General features: G+C 30.7%; 1 protein-coding gene and 1 pseudogene across 1 annotated transcript in view; both read left to right on the top strand.

The window, feature by feature from the left end:
* The window catches only part of LOC136988182 (protein FAM117B-like), a 77221-nt gene that overhangs the window by 58641 nt on the left and 3296 nt on the right, over positions 1-15284 (top strand). The window contains exons 6-7 of the mRNA XM_067286012.1: positions 7681-7873; positions 8344-8473. Coding sequence (XP_067142113.1) covers positions 7681-7873; positions 8344-8473 — 323 coding nt within the window. The remainder of the gene's footprint in view (positions 1-7680; positions 7874-8343; positions 8474-15284) is intronic.
* Positions 1649-4284, top strand: LOC136988184 (uncharacterized; annotated as a pseudogene).

Below are 15284 nucleotides of genomic sequence, written 5' to 3' on the forward strand. Positions count from 1 at the left end.
ATACAGGATGTATGTTTAAAAGAGCATAGCAAAATTAATCAATTTATATTGTCTTTTTTGAAAGTATTTCAGGTGTAAACCACTCTTCATCACCCTGGAGTGGGACTCAAAGCTGCAACCCTGCATGCCAAGTGGATGCATTGCCAATTATGCTACCCAGACCTCTGTCTGATCTTCACTTCCATAACTATTAATTTAGATATAACCATACTGGTCATTCATATACCAACTGGGGCTGGCTTCTGTAATTACCATCCATGGCACACAGCCATCTATGTGAGAGTTGCAGGTTTGAGTCCTGCTCTGGGTTGATTTTTTTATTTTCTTTCATAATCTTCTAAATTATCTTAAATAATTATAATTATTAAATTTATCAAGAGATGGTGCCTAATGCCTATCTCTAGGCCAAATTTCTTGACATTTAATTATTAAATAGTAGCATTATAGCCCTATGTAATGCAGAAATCATTTGGCATTAATCTAAACGTCAGGTTAATAGATATTTGTATTTGTATTTGTATAATGAAATATTAGTTGAGACATGCCCTTCTTGTTCTAAGCCACAGTTGTAGTTAACTTTTGATTAATTGTTCAAATATAAAAACTTATTAATTTCATTTTGAAATATAATCTCCACAAACTTCAGGATTCAATCCAGCAAGAATCAAAAATACAGTATCACCTTTCTAATGTTTTAAACCTACTCCAAAGGTCGTCTTCAGAAAAATGAAAATATAATAAAATGTTCGACAAATTTTTGAACAGGAAATTTAATTTCAGATCGAATATTGTAATTTTATTTCATAATAAATTATCAGTTTTACATTCTGATTGAATCCAAATTAGGGTATTGTACTGTCTGATTTAACTTAAATTACTCTGTATCTAATTGAATCTGAATGAGGGTTAATGTGTATGTGTGTAAACATACAGATTCAGATGTGTGTATGTAGAATTCTTGGAAGTTTATGGGATTTGATTTGATTTTGAATTAGGTTTATTGATTTAATTTAATTTGAATTTAGAAATATTTGATTTACAATTTGTATTCTTCTTCAAATTTATCAATGTGATAATTATTATGCTTGTAAGAAAACTAAATATAATATTTGAACACTAAATAATATATTACATGGTTTATAAGTGTAATGAATAACAATGTCTTTGTTGTAAACATAAATTAAATCATAAGAGTGATGTAATTTATTAATAAGCATTTATTAATTAAATTTGTTAAATTAATGATTCAAAGCTTTATTAATAGTAATAAATGGTATTAATTGGATGAGAACAAAGTAGATATTGATTAACACATTAGAAATGTTATTTACTACAGATAATGCATTTGTTTTGTGTTGGCTGCTATGTTCTAATTTTATGGTTACTTAGTTTGGCTGCATTTTTATATTAGATACACTGATACAAATAAAGCACTGCTACCATTATGTATGAATTTGGAGCACAAACACTTGTTTTGATGATAAATATTATATATAAAGTAAAACGTGCCATATTCTAATAAAATTCAAAAAAGGATATTTTTTTTGTCAAATTAAGAACTTTTAATATCAAATAATCTTTTTCAAACAATTTTAAGGATAATGCAAAACTAGCAAAAGGTAATTATAAAAAGTTAGGGTTTCCAGCTTCCGATCGGGAAGGACGTGAATGTCTTTCCTTTCGTCACTCGATAGATATTACCACTTTCCTTTTATGCAATTCGTAACCGCACAACGTCGACTATGTTCGTGGGTGGTGGAATGTCCCCTAAACCTAACAAGAAACATCCAAAGAAACATCATCGGCGCCACCGACATTCACAGGACTCTCAAATTGTTCATCTGGAAGCGTCACAGCATCAAATCTTAGAAAGAATGAAAAATGATAGAGTAATAGTCACGAAACCTGACGAAGATCGTCGAAGGCATACTATCATAGTGGAAAGAAAGAATGGCTCTTTTGGTTTTACTCTTCAGACATACGGGATTCATCACAAGAAGGATGGAGAAATTGAATTAATAACTTATGTCGACTATGTGGAATATGATGGTCCTGCTTTTCGTGCAGGAATGAGACCAGGTGACGTCATTTTATCTATCAATGGGCACGATATGGAAAAAGTTGATCATAAGACACTTGTTCGTTACATCCAGAGTTGTGAGAAAACAATGAGAATGGTGGTTCTTTTTGAAGACTGTGTACATAAAGTTGAACTACATATGAAATATTTGCAATTAAAAGAGTGAAAGAAAATTAAAATTATTGTAATTACACAATTATGTGAAAAAGAACAACAGTTAATTCAAGCATGGAAAGATAGAGGTGTTAGGGTGCCACCGAGTCCATTTCTGATTGCAAGATTATGTTCGGTTACACCTTCTAGTCCTTGCAGTATACATAGCTGTACTGGTTCAGATATTTTGGCTTGTGGAGTTGGTGGAAATTTAGAAGATTCTTGTAGTTGTTCAAGTCTTCTGGAATCTTCTTGGGAGAAAAACAGTTTAATGACATGTTCTATTCATTCAGATCCAGGATTCAAATCGTCATTTCAAGGTACTCACAAACAGTTTGCAACTTTACCGAAAACTTCGTTAGCAACAAAAAAGGGGATGAGACACGTTGCAGGAGAAGGAGTTATGTCTACCCCGGAAGGATCCTGGGACTGTCTTGAGTCGCAGTCTAGTACCGGATTATCCGAAAGCACAGATTTTTCCGAGTCATCTAGTCAAGATTCGCACACGCATTCTCCCATACCTAATAGAAAAGAAATGAGTGCCGAAGATCTAGAACAAGAGACTCCATTAGTCGACGACGAAGAGGATGACAAAGATGAAGTCACAAGGCTTTAAATTTAATCAATATGCAATAATTATTTTTGATTCATTTTTATTGAATCTGTTATGAAAAAATATTCTGTGATTATAACTATTATTCTATAAAATATTGTATAAACAAGTTATTTAATAATACTCAAGAGTTTTTAAGAGAGGTAAGTAATTTATTTTTCCTAGTTGTGTTAGTTATAAATACCTATTTTGGAAAGAATAATCTTGAAACAAGCATAATTATACCTTTTTAAGACTTTGTCATTGTACCAAATTAAATCTTAAAAACTTAAATTGCAAATTGAAATAAAGCAAAAAAGATGATAATTCTACTAAAATTTCATTATGTACAAAGAAGTTTCAGTTTCAGTTCTTTGATGTTAGTAATGTGATGTGATTTTAACTTAATAAGGAACAATTAATGCCATTTATGTTGTTTTGCCAACAGGAACAACTTTATCATTAACTATACATAAAGTACAATCAAAAATTAGTTTCAGAATATATAAAATTATGCTATTTAATCATTGAAATTATTAAATAAATTAACTCTTTGTTTATAGATTCTTTTCTATAAGAAGGTAACTCTTTAGTGGTCTGGTGTTGTCATGCTTGGCATCATGTGCAGTTACGAACAGGCTTGAAAATCACAATTTAAGTTTAATGCCTTGTCGAAATATAAAATACCTAATTTACAATACTTTTTTGTTATTAAACTATTGTAAAACTGATGTAAGAGTTGCAGATTTAGTAAACTGCTTGATCTGATTTGAAAAATCAGTAGTATAGAATGTTATGATGATGAGTATGGCTTTGCACCCGATTACTACGTTACCTTGTCGGCAAAAAAATTTGCAACACTTGGAGATAATTTAGTCCTAAGAATGAAGATAATTATTTACATGAAGTATGAAATCACAAAAAATTGTTACCTAAATTTGTACTGTGCGATAAAATTCCACTCATTTTAGATTTTGGACAGTTGAAGCCATATAAAATTTACTTTGTTATTAGATGTGATGATTATGATGTAGAATATTAAATACTAAACTTATATATGTTTGAGGATGCTAAAAACTATCTAAAATTTGTCTTTGAAGATAAAATAAAGAGAAATTGTTTCATTGACAAGTACAGGTGTAAATATAATGAGAAACTTTGACTACTTTCTGAATACGCAAGTGGTATATTGATAATTTCTTTAAAAGAATTTTTATTTTAATGAATCAAAGAAATGACAATATCAGAAACACAACATATAACATCACAAACAAAATGTCTACTACGATAACAGTTGATAGAAGAAATAGGGTATAATTTGAATGTGCAGTTATTTAATTTGTTTCCTATGATGCAAAATTTAAAGTATTCTGATACAGGGTGTATGCAAAAACTAGGCTTTGTCTTGCTTCTCCTGCATGTTAGTTGGATACAAATGCACAAGACTATATGTAATCGGTAGTGGGTTATCTTGTACTCTGCACAAGAGTATAGGTAATTGATATAATCACTTCTGCTAGATACAAGTGTATTAGAGTACAGGATGGCAACTATGCCATTGAATGGCCCACTACTGATTAGTTTTATACAGTTTTGTTTGGCTAACATGTGGCGGGGGCAAGATATAAACTGATGCAATGTCTTTGTCAACATCCTGTATAAGTGATTGTTAGAATCAAAGGGAGGAAACAATTGCATATCTCTGTGTATATTTCATACAAAATGTATTCTATGGAAATTATACTAGTCATACTTCCATGTGTTGCAAATCATTTTGCTAGTAAATCATACAGAATTTATTTGAAGTAATGATTATAGAAAAAGTTTTAAGCATAAAAAAATTTTAAAGTATAACACCAAATAAAATCTATTTTATTGCATGGAAACTTGTAAATTAGATTTAAAGTATATTTAAAAAAAAAAAAACCTTATATCACTTTAAAATTATAGAATATAATGCTAAACATGTTACCTTGTGTAAGTATTGTAATTTTTACATCTGTATAGTAAAACGTTATTTATTGCCATAACCACAATGGAATTATAGAAATTGTTTGAGGTGTATTTGTCTTTTATAATTAAAGAACACTAGGATATTGTGTGTAAAAGAGTGATCCGATTAATTATATTTTGCTATGAGTACTTCAGAAAATTAAATTATAAATTAAGCGATCTGCGAATTGTAATTTTATTTGATTAGCAAATGTATTTACCTCGGAATATCCGAGCTTAATTGCATCAGGATCAATTAGATAACTCACTTCTTTTTAATTTAAGGTAATTTATGAAATGTTTTGTTGTATATATGCAAGGGAAAAATTTATATATAAATGTATAAATATACAAGAGACGATTTTAAATTTATTTACTCATTTGTGATATATTTTATATTTTTCTCTAAGTCATTAAATAAGAACAATTATTATTATTATTATTATTTTCATTTTGTTGTTGAAATTTTGTGATAAAAATGCAATTTCCTTAAGTCATTCATGATGAAGACTCCATTCTATCAGAGTCTAAAAACTGAAAACCTGATACTGTATTACTATTATTACTGTAATTAGAAGGTTTTCTTAGTACATAAGTTTACAAATATACTTAAGATATTGAAAAATAAAAGCAAAACTAATCAGGGAGGATGAGGTTTTTCTGTCAATGTGATATCAATTTTTAGATCTCTCTTGCATAGAATGTAATCTTGTGAACTTATTTTATCAAGTTATGACCCTTGTAAAAGGGTTCTTGAATGTGTAAAAATTAAATTAAATTATAAAAAGTTAGTGAGTGATCATCATTGCTCTATTCAGATTATGATTGAGAAGGATGGTACACATCAGATCATTCTCTACTTCAAATATTCAAATTAGTTAATTCATCCAACAAGTCACAGGGATATTTTCTTGAGCTATAAAATAATTAGGCACCTAATTTGTATCAAAGAAGTTGCTAATTATAATCAACAGCCAATCCTAATGTTTCTGCCATAATTTTTGACCTAATGGTGGAGGCCTAATCACCTAACTTTATTAGCATTATGATTGAATTCCTCTTAAATATTATCTCTAAATCCAATTTTACATACACAGTATCTAACAAATAACATATAAACTCTTACCAAAGAAACTCTTTATATAGCAAACATGTTAAAGAAATTTGACTAACTTTCAAAGTGCTCTTACTTTTGCTAAGTGCACTGTGTAAATGCAAGGCTTTGTGAAGTGCACTTGACTTGTGAAGAAATTGTTTAAAAATGTATTTAATGTTTCTTTACATGATATTAAATACATTTTTAAACTCACAGGTTTTTCCTCTTTTATATATATATATATTGTTTTTGAGAATTGATCACTCATTGATACAAAAGAAATTTCAAGATTTTTTTTCATTTGATATCACTGATATTTATTATAATGATTATAAACTCACAGGATACCAACTGGATAAATTAATGAGTTAGTTTTAATGTTATAATATGTTCAATATCTAAATGTTTATGTATAACAAACACAAATAATTAAAATTTCAGTTATAATTATATTACAAAATTTTCATATAATATACATCAAACATTTGATTTGAAAGAACTTGGTTTGTAGATTTGTTTTTGAACTTTATTAATTATGAATTTTTTTATTTATCTTAGATATTTAAATGTTTATGTATAACATATCTAATGGGCATCTGCCAGATGTAAACATGTCATTTGCCCCTAACAAATGACTTGAAGTCTTCTTGTAGCCTGATTTATCTGTTGAATTTTGATAGTCTGTGGGCCTAGTTTACATTGTACAAGTAACTTGGCCTAGGAATTGGACCCAGTAACAAAAGCCAATCTTGACTTTCCTTTAATTTTTTTGTTGGTGTTTATACAATATTATTTTAATGTGACAGTAGAAGAGACAGTTTCTCAGAAAATGGCAGATGTGGACCAGTGCCATATATGTTTTATATTGAAAAAAGGTGTTTACCAAGAATTTATAATGTTTTATTGGATGAAATTACATTATTGAAGAGGAAAAAACAGGAGAAAAAAGTTGTGGGTACATGAATGGATAGGAAAGAAAGACAGCTTAGGTGCATCTTCACTTCTTCTTCTTGAGAACTTGCAGCTGAGGATGTTAAGAAGTTTATGAGTGACTCCACAAAAATTTGAAACACTTTTATGTATGGTTGCTCCTAAAATTCAGAAACAAGACACTCAAATGAGAGATGCAATGTTGGCACAAATGAAGTTGTAAGTGACCTTGAATTTTATGGGTGAGTGGGCAAGCTATTGTGTTGTCTGTTCTACCAATCAACTTGTCCATTTACTTGATTATTTACTCACCCAATTGCTTAGTTGTTTAAAATTGTCCAAATGGATAAGAATAGAGAGGCAAGTCACTAAAAGCTATCATTTACTTGACTAATGTAAACTAAGCTTTACGTTGGGGCTCACTGCATCTGCCTGACCCCATCATATGAGGGTCCAGAGGTGGTATAATTTCATGGTAATGGAAGTATATCTTTTTGCTGCCCCCTTGAAAAAGTTGTGGTGAGCAGCCATATATTTAATTTGTTTCCTGAAAACATATTTTTATGAGAAGCTTTCTTTTCCCACTGATACTGTTTGTTAGGGTGTCTGAAAAGTTACTGTGCAATGAGAAATTTGTAATGACATTAACATTACACTACAGTAGTGCATACAACTTTGTCTCATATGCAATACTGTATGTATAACTTTGGTGTCATTACAAATTTTTCACTGCATGGTAACTTTTTGGGCACCCTATATAAAAAAAATAGAAAGTACACTCCGAGGAAAAGATATTACAAGTATAAATAAAATTTTGATGGTAATTTAATCTTTTAGGTGGTAGTACCAACACCAGATGGCCATCGTGCCCCAATTGCTGAGCTTTTTCATACAACTCATAGTGTGAATACGCAAACACCTTTAGGAGGAAGGGAGAGTTTCTCCAGCAGTGGAAGTCGGAGTCAGTCAACATCTCCATTAGTACCCATTTTTCCAGGATCACTTGATACTTACTCATCTGTTAATAGAGGTTAGATTTATTAACTTCTAGAATTAATTCTTGTTTTTATTTATGTGATGCAAATTAAATAGTTTACAAACTTGGAATTAATTTTCTTGATAAAATTATCACAACTCTATTTAAAGTTTTGAAATAATCCTGTTAGAATTGCTTTTTAATTTTCTTACAATGGCAGTTTACATTATGAAAAATTGTTTATATTATTTATTAAACAATAGAACAAGTCTAAATTATTTCAAGTTTTAAATTGCAGAACTATTGCAATTGAAATTTGTTGATACTAAAAAGAAGTATCATTAAGATAAAATTGATAAAACTGGAAAATTGATGTTTATCAAAGTTTATCTTTTTTAAGATTAATTAAAGCATAGAAAAATTAGTAAAAATAGGTAGTACAAAATCAAAATCATTCTATATTAAAAGTATTCATTCCAAAGTTTTAACTGATTTAATATTAAATGTAAAAATTTCTTTTTCAGATGAAAATTTTAGTGCATCTCCAGATACAGAAAATGTTCCAAAATTAGGTACAAGTCCTCATATCAATAAATTTCTAGCACGTGAACCACCAGATGGTTGTGAGAAAGTGAAAGTTATTGATGAACCAAGGTTTGAGACTTTTGAATATATTATACCTTAATTTTGTTGAATTTTTGCATTTTCTTATAGAATTTTGAATAATAAAAAAAGTATTTTTGTATATATTTATTATAATTATTGAAGAACCAAGTGGAGATATTTAATGGTAGCAAATACACTTTTAAAATTCCAGTGACTAGAATAAACATTTTTGGCCATGTTTAAAGACCTTCATTGGGTTTTTAATCAAATGTCAACATACATAAAAGAATAAAACAGGAATAATTTAAATCATAGAACATTAGTTCGATCCAAAACCATTAGAACATACAATTATTTATAAAATTTAAACATACAAGGTCTATTCAAAAAATAACTGAACTTTTTGAATTAACTAAAAAACAGTGTGTCCTAGTGTCGTAAAGTTGACAACGCTACGTTCGTGATAATCTACCGAGTAAGTTGCTTTTTTCAGATTGTTGATATCTCATTTCATTCTCTTGTTGTTGTTTTTTGAGTGAAAGGTGTTTCTGTTTATGGTGATTTTTGCAATGCGTGATTTACAGGAGCAACAATGCAACATGAAGTTTTGCATGAAACTGGGGAAAACTTTTACAGAAACATTTCAACTTTTGAATCAAGCTTATGGAGGTGATACTCTAGGTTGGACACAGTGCTATGAATGGTTTACCCGATTCAAAAGTGGAGTTACCCGAATGGTTACCCGATTCAAAAGTCAATTAGTTGAAGATGACCCTCACGTTCAGAAAATCAGAATTATGCACTTGGAATTTTTGCTTCAAGGTCAAACAGTCAACTGTCAGTATTATGCAGGTGTTTTGAAACAATTGCGTGAAAAAGTTTGCATAAAGAGACCAGAGTTGTGGCAAGACAACTCGTGGTTCCTTCACCATGACGACATGCCTGCTCACTCAGTCTTGTCAATTTGCCAGTTTTGTGCCAAAAATCAAATGACTGTCCTCCCCTGCCTCCCAACTCACCAGACCTGGCTCCTTGAGATTTTTTTCTTGTTTCCAAAATTAAAATCAGTGCTGAAAGGAGGTCGTTTTGACACAATTGATGACATTAAAACAAATTTGTCACAAGCATTGAAGGACAGTCCAAAACAAGCTTACCAGGACTGCTTTGCAAAGTGGAAACACCTCTGGGATAAGTGTATGAATAGGGGAGGGGAGTACTTTAAAGGGGACAAGGACCAATAATCTGTAACTTGAAGAATAAAAATTTAAAAAATAAAGTTTGGTTATTTTTTGAACAGACCTCATAAAAGATGAAATAAAATAAAAAGTAATAAACTTGCTGGAATTTTAAATGTGTATTTGTTACTAAAAATATTATTAGTAAAGTCATGTGTTACTTAATCTTTAATAATGTAAGATTTTATCTTAATAATTAATTTTGTAAATGAATAATTACTGTTTTTAATTAATCAAATACTGTATATTAAACAGGAAAGAAATAAAAGACAAAAAAAATTAAAAATTTTATAATACAATATACTTTCTATACATGTATAGTACATAATTTTATTGAAGGGTTATTATACAATTGAAACCTTTATTGCCTTATATGCCTCCTAAAATGTGTTAATGATGATAATGAGTTAGATAATCATATCAAATATAAAGCAAAAAATTTCTAACAATGTTACAGGACTCAAACCTTCATAAACCACATAATATCATTAAAATAAAAATAAAATGATAAAAATCAATAAAATATTTAAATCATATGCTTAGCTGTCAACAGCATTACAAATAACATGATGAACATTATAACACACACAATTATTATACAACACAGCAAATTATCTAAAATGTGTTGTTTCACCAATATTACTATAATAAAATCTTACGGCTTTATGTTCTTCTCATTCATCAATGAGTCATAAATCAAAATTATGTACTACATATGTGTAGAAAGTATATTGTATTATATAAACAAAGAGATTAAAGGCTACTTGATACATAAAAATTAACCTAAACTAAATTGAGACATGTATACCAAGTGTGGCACAGGAAATAATTTCTTATGGCATGCAGCAGGATTCTGGAGCCATGGCTCAGAAAAACAAAAAATTAAATGGCACAAGAAATAATTAAATATTATGTTTGTAATTGATTCATTGACAGTTTGGAACAAATTTCTTTCAATTTTTATTATTACTATTTTTGGCATATATTCCTTCCACTATACAACTGTTTTGACTTATTCTCTTTAGTATTTAGATTTAATAGAAACTTCAACATGTCAATTACAAATGAAGCTTTAGGTTTTATAAAATCCACATGTTCACAATATGTGACATGAACTTCTAAATTGTTTTTAGTCTGTCCAATAAGAATACTTTCTAAGACCAGTTTGCTAGTCTTTCATACTTATTATTGTTAACAATTATTGAAAGAAATGTAGATGATAAAGTGGAAATATGAATATTATTTTGCATTAGTTTGCTTATGATTAACTTTTTCACTAGCAGGTTTTTGTTCTTGGTAAAGCCTGGTGACAAGTTTCAATAGTTTTGGATTTTTTGGTGTTATATAAATCATCTAATTAAAATTCTTTATTTTGAATATTTAAATTTTTTTTTTGTTTTCTTAAAATGTAAGTGTGATAAGTACTTTTCAGTTTACTATGATTTGTTATAAGATGTTTACTGATGTAATTAAAAATTATGGACAAAACTATATGTTAACATTGAGTAATGTTATAAATTTTATGATAAAGAATAAAAATGCATTAATTTGAAAAAACAATGAAATAAAGATTACCACAAGACACATCTATTTAAGAAAAAAATGTTTCAGCAAATAGTATTCAAATTTTTTTAAGTATGAGAAATTCTCAGGTCAGTGCTACCAAAAATAGCAGGCATAAAAAATTGTCATTTGTGCCAGTAAAAATGTTAAATGATAAAAATACCATAGGTATGTTTCTGTAGAAAAGTTGATATTAATACAAATAATTGATCTATATATATATATATCAATTAAGTTAAAAATTAGTGCATAAATGATATTGCCCATGTGTGAGTGTAATGGTGATAAGTAGTGATTACAAATGAAAACAAAAGGATCATTTATTGCAGGAAAAACTACAAACGAAAGCAGATTCTAGTGCCCTATTGGGCCACTTCTAGTGTGAATACATGATGTGATACAGGTGGGTATGGAGGCATACAGGTGCCATATGGTGTCCTGTGGCATCTCAGTCCACAGTTGCTGCAAATAATTCTCTAGTTCGGCCAAACTCTTAGGCTGTCCAACTTGGTGTCCCAGGTGATCCCAGGGTAGTGTGGCAATGTGTGGAGGGAGCTAGTCCTATGACACAATGTAGTCAAACATTGTCCTGTTGGAAAATGGCTCTTGGAAACCCTGCTATGAAAGGCAACACATGTGACTGCAGGATGTCACTAACATACCATTAGCCATGGTCTTTTGGATCACTACTAGAGGCTGTCATATGTGATGGCACTCCAGACCATCAAACCAGCTTTATGGGCAGTATGCCGCTCTGAAACATAGGCAGGATTGAGGCGTTCACCATGGGGCCTCCAGATACAAAGACACTGCTGCCATCAGTGTCTAAACTGAATCTGGATTCATCGCTGTAGACAACCTGGTTCCATTCCATTGTGGTCCAAACCCATCAAGAGTGACACCACTCCAAATGGAGGCAACAATGGGTAGCTGTCAATGGTAGCACACACAATAGTTGCCGCAGTACCAAATGTTCCTCGCCCAGGTACCTCGAAGTGGTATGGACAGACATGAGCCTGTAATGATGGCACCACCTGTGTCTGGATGGCAAACAATACAGTCAGCTGTCTGCATGCTTGTCAGAGGACTAGGCAGTCCTGTTGGCTAGTGATCTGCCAAGGATGTTCTGATCCTGGGTGCCATGTGTGAACTATCTCTTGTCCACTGGTCCCAACACCACCTCAAAGTGTTGTTAGAATGGCCTAGGTGACAGGCTATTCAGTGAGATGACCATCAAGTGTCAACCTGATGATCCTTCTCCTCTCAAACTCAATTAGTTGTTCATATGGTCTTTGTGATGTAAAGGCATTTCTAGTGATAGTGTCACTCTGCAGCAGGTAAACTACAGACAGAATGTCTGTGTGATTTTTTAAAGGCCAAGGGGGTTGCAATATAACAACACCCTCTGCTGACATTATGCAATGAGCCATCACATTATAACTCTAATCATTTCCATATCTGCTTGAGAGCAAGTTTTGCAGTCATATGACTTCTTCTTGGTATTCTAATTTTTATGGCAATGGGTGTATGTTATCATGTAGAACAGAAGAATAAAAAATTCACAAGGAATGTAGAGAATAATACTCATAGATTCAATCATTCTATAACAAACACTAAAACCTACACTTAAAATTCATAGATTAGCAAAAGACATTCGACAGCATTCCACACTCATCGTTATTGCATACACTACATTTGTACAGAATACATCAACACTTACAATCTTTCTAGAAAACACAATACAATACTACACTAGACTTCACAACTCATAAGGCAAGATATTTTCCAAGGAGATTTGTAAGTCCACTTTAGCTCTGTCTGGCCTTGAACCCACTGTCTAATAGGTTAAACAATGCTAAATATGGATATATCAAACACAACAGACTAACACAATACATATCTCACCTCATGTATATGATAACTAACATAAAACTCAATGTATCCACACATGCACAGCTAAATCAACTAATAAAAGTTAATCCACTTGAATAAGTGTGTATGGTCTAGGTCAGTGATGGCAAACCTGTGACTTGTGCAACAATTTCAAGGTATCCATATTGAATATTTAAGAAAGTATTAGGTTTGTATAAATTACTAAAAAATAAATATTTGATAGTTTCAAAACTTTCACACTACATATGCAAAGTGGGGATTGTAAAGCTGTCTTAAAGGTCACTAATTATGAACCTAAGATAAAATTATAATGAAATAAACAACAGATTTCCCATTAAATGAAATACTTGTTATAATCACATTATTATTATATTTTTTTAATTATTCAAATTTAATAATTTTTAATATTTGACCTACAATTTGTAATTAATAAATTTTGAATTCAATTTTGACCCATTTTCAGAAAAAGGTTTGTCATCGCTGGCCTAGACAAATGCAGAATGCTTCACCCAGAAAAAGGACTTCCAAAGATGACTTTGTACTCTGAAATGGAGATGTCATTGTGAATCAATGGATGGGAATGAAGTCTATAAATATTTAGGATTGTAATAGGCCAAACTCACAGTTGAATGAAAAGTACATGTCTCATCCAGTACTGACATGTTAATTTTGAGTTATATACTGGTGTGCAAAACTTAAGCAATGATATAATTTTTAAGCAGACAGCCATGAAATTGTAGAAAAGAGCTTGATGCAACAGTACAATGAGCACGCAATTCAGTAGAAAGGTGATTCATATGCAAGAAGATGACATCACAGGTGATGTGAGGGCACACAAAATGTGTGCAATCAGTGTGCGTAGTGCAAGACTGCAATAAGAAGCTGGCTATGATTCCATACTGTATGTGTTCTATTCATTTTTGCACTAGTATACTTTTATTATCCTCTAAGTACAAAATACTGTGTGTATATTCTGGATTTCATGTCTCCCAGGTGAACTCTTGTAGAGTTATGGAAAAGAACAATTGTTGCTTAAGTTTTGCACACCAGTGTACATTGCAATGCCTGGCCAAAAGAGTGGGATTCTCCCCAGCCCTTTTGGCCAGGCATGCTATCCAGATAATTAATCTGGAAAATTGATACTTCAAAATAATGATTCTTATAAATTGTAAAATTCCATTACCATTTGTAAAAAAAAATACTGCCGGCCTGCAAGATAGTGGCTGATGATAATATCTGGCAGCCATTTATTATAAAAACAGTCTCAAACCAATGTGTTCAGTAATATAAGAAATCAAAAATCATGATAAACATTTTTTTTATTAGATTTTTTCCATATTACTCTAATAACAGTTTAACGTATTACAGTTTAATGCGATTATAACATCATCCATGGGACTGGCAATTCTTTGACGTTATAACCAAGTGTTGTTACCTGCAGGGTCGTAATTTCAGTCCCATAAAAAGTACCAAGTGTGTTTAAGAATCTATCATAAAATCCATTCTAATTTAACATCGTATGTATTACCATAAAATTATTTCTTAATGGTAATATAGTATACTGTGTCTATTATGATGATTATAATTCATTATCCTATGTATAAAAATGCAAACTACATGTTTAAAATCAACTTTATTTACATTATTATGTCTAAGTTTACATCGATGTAATAAAAATTTCAAAAATTACCTTTTATAAGAAATTTCTATTTGTCTTAAGTTTCAATAATGGTAGAACTTCTGGTTTTGAGAATAATGTCGAATCAAAAGGCAACAAAGGTTGAAATAATTGAATCATTTTTAATTGGCGTACATTAGTTTTTTATAAACTATTTGATAAAATATGTTTGTTAAATATTCTATTATTTTTAATATATTTAGCATAATTTAAAAATGAGTGCATAATAACTGATATAACCGATCGTCACGAGTACATAATACCATAATAACTGACACGTCATTTAAAAATGTGGCAAATCTCACCCCAGCAAAGTCTGTGGGTGGTACTCTCACCACCTGTCATTCTAGGAAGTGGACTCTGACACTGACACTCTAGGACTGAACACACAGTGTTTTCTTTACAAAATTAGATTACAAATTTTATTTAAATTTGGGAGTGCTTCAAGTATGACGTTAAAACAGGGTTTTTTAACATTATCTAGTATAGT

The sequence above is a fragment of the Centruroides vittatus genome, unplaced genomic scaffold (genome assembly GCF_030686945.1).
Source record: "Centruroides vittatus isolate TY-2023 unplaced genomic scaffold, ASM3068694v2 scaffold_324, whole genome shotgun sequence".
Taxonomy (NCBI): Eukaryota; Metazoa; Arthropoda; class Arachnida; order Scorpiones; family Buthidae; genus Centruroides; species Centruroides vittatus.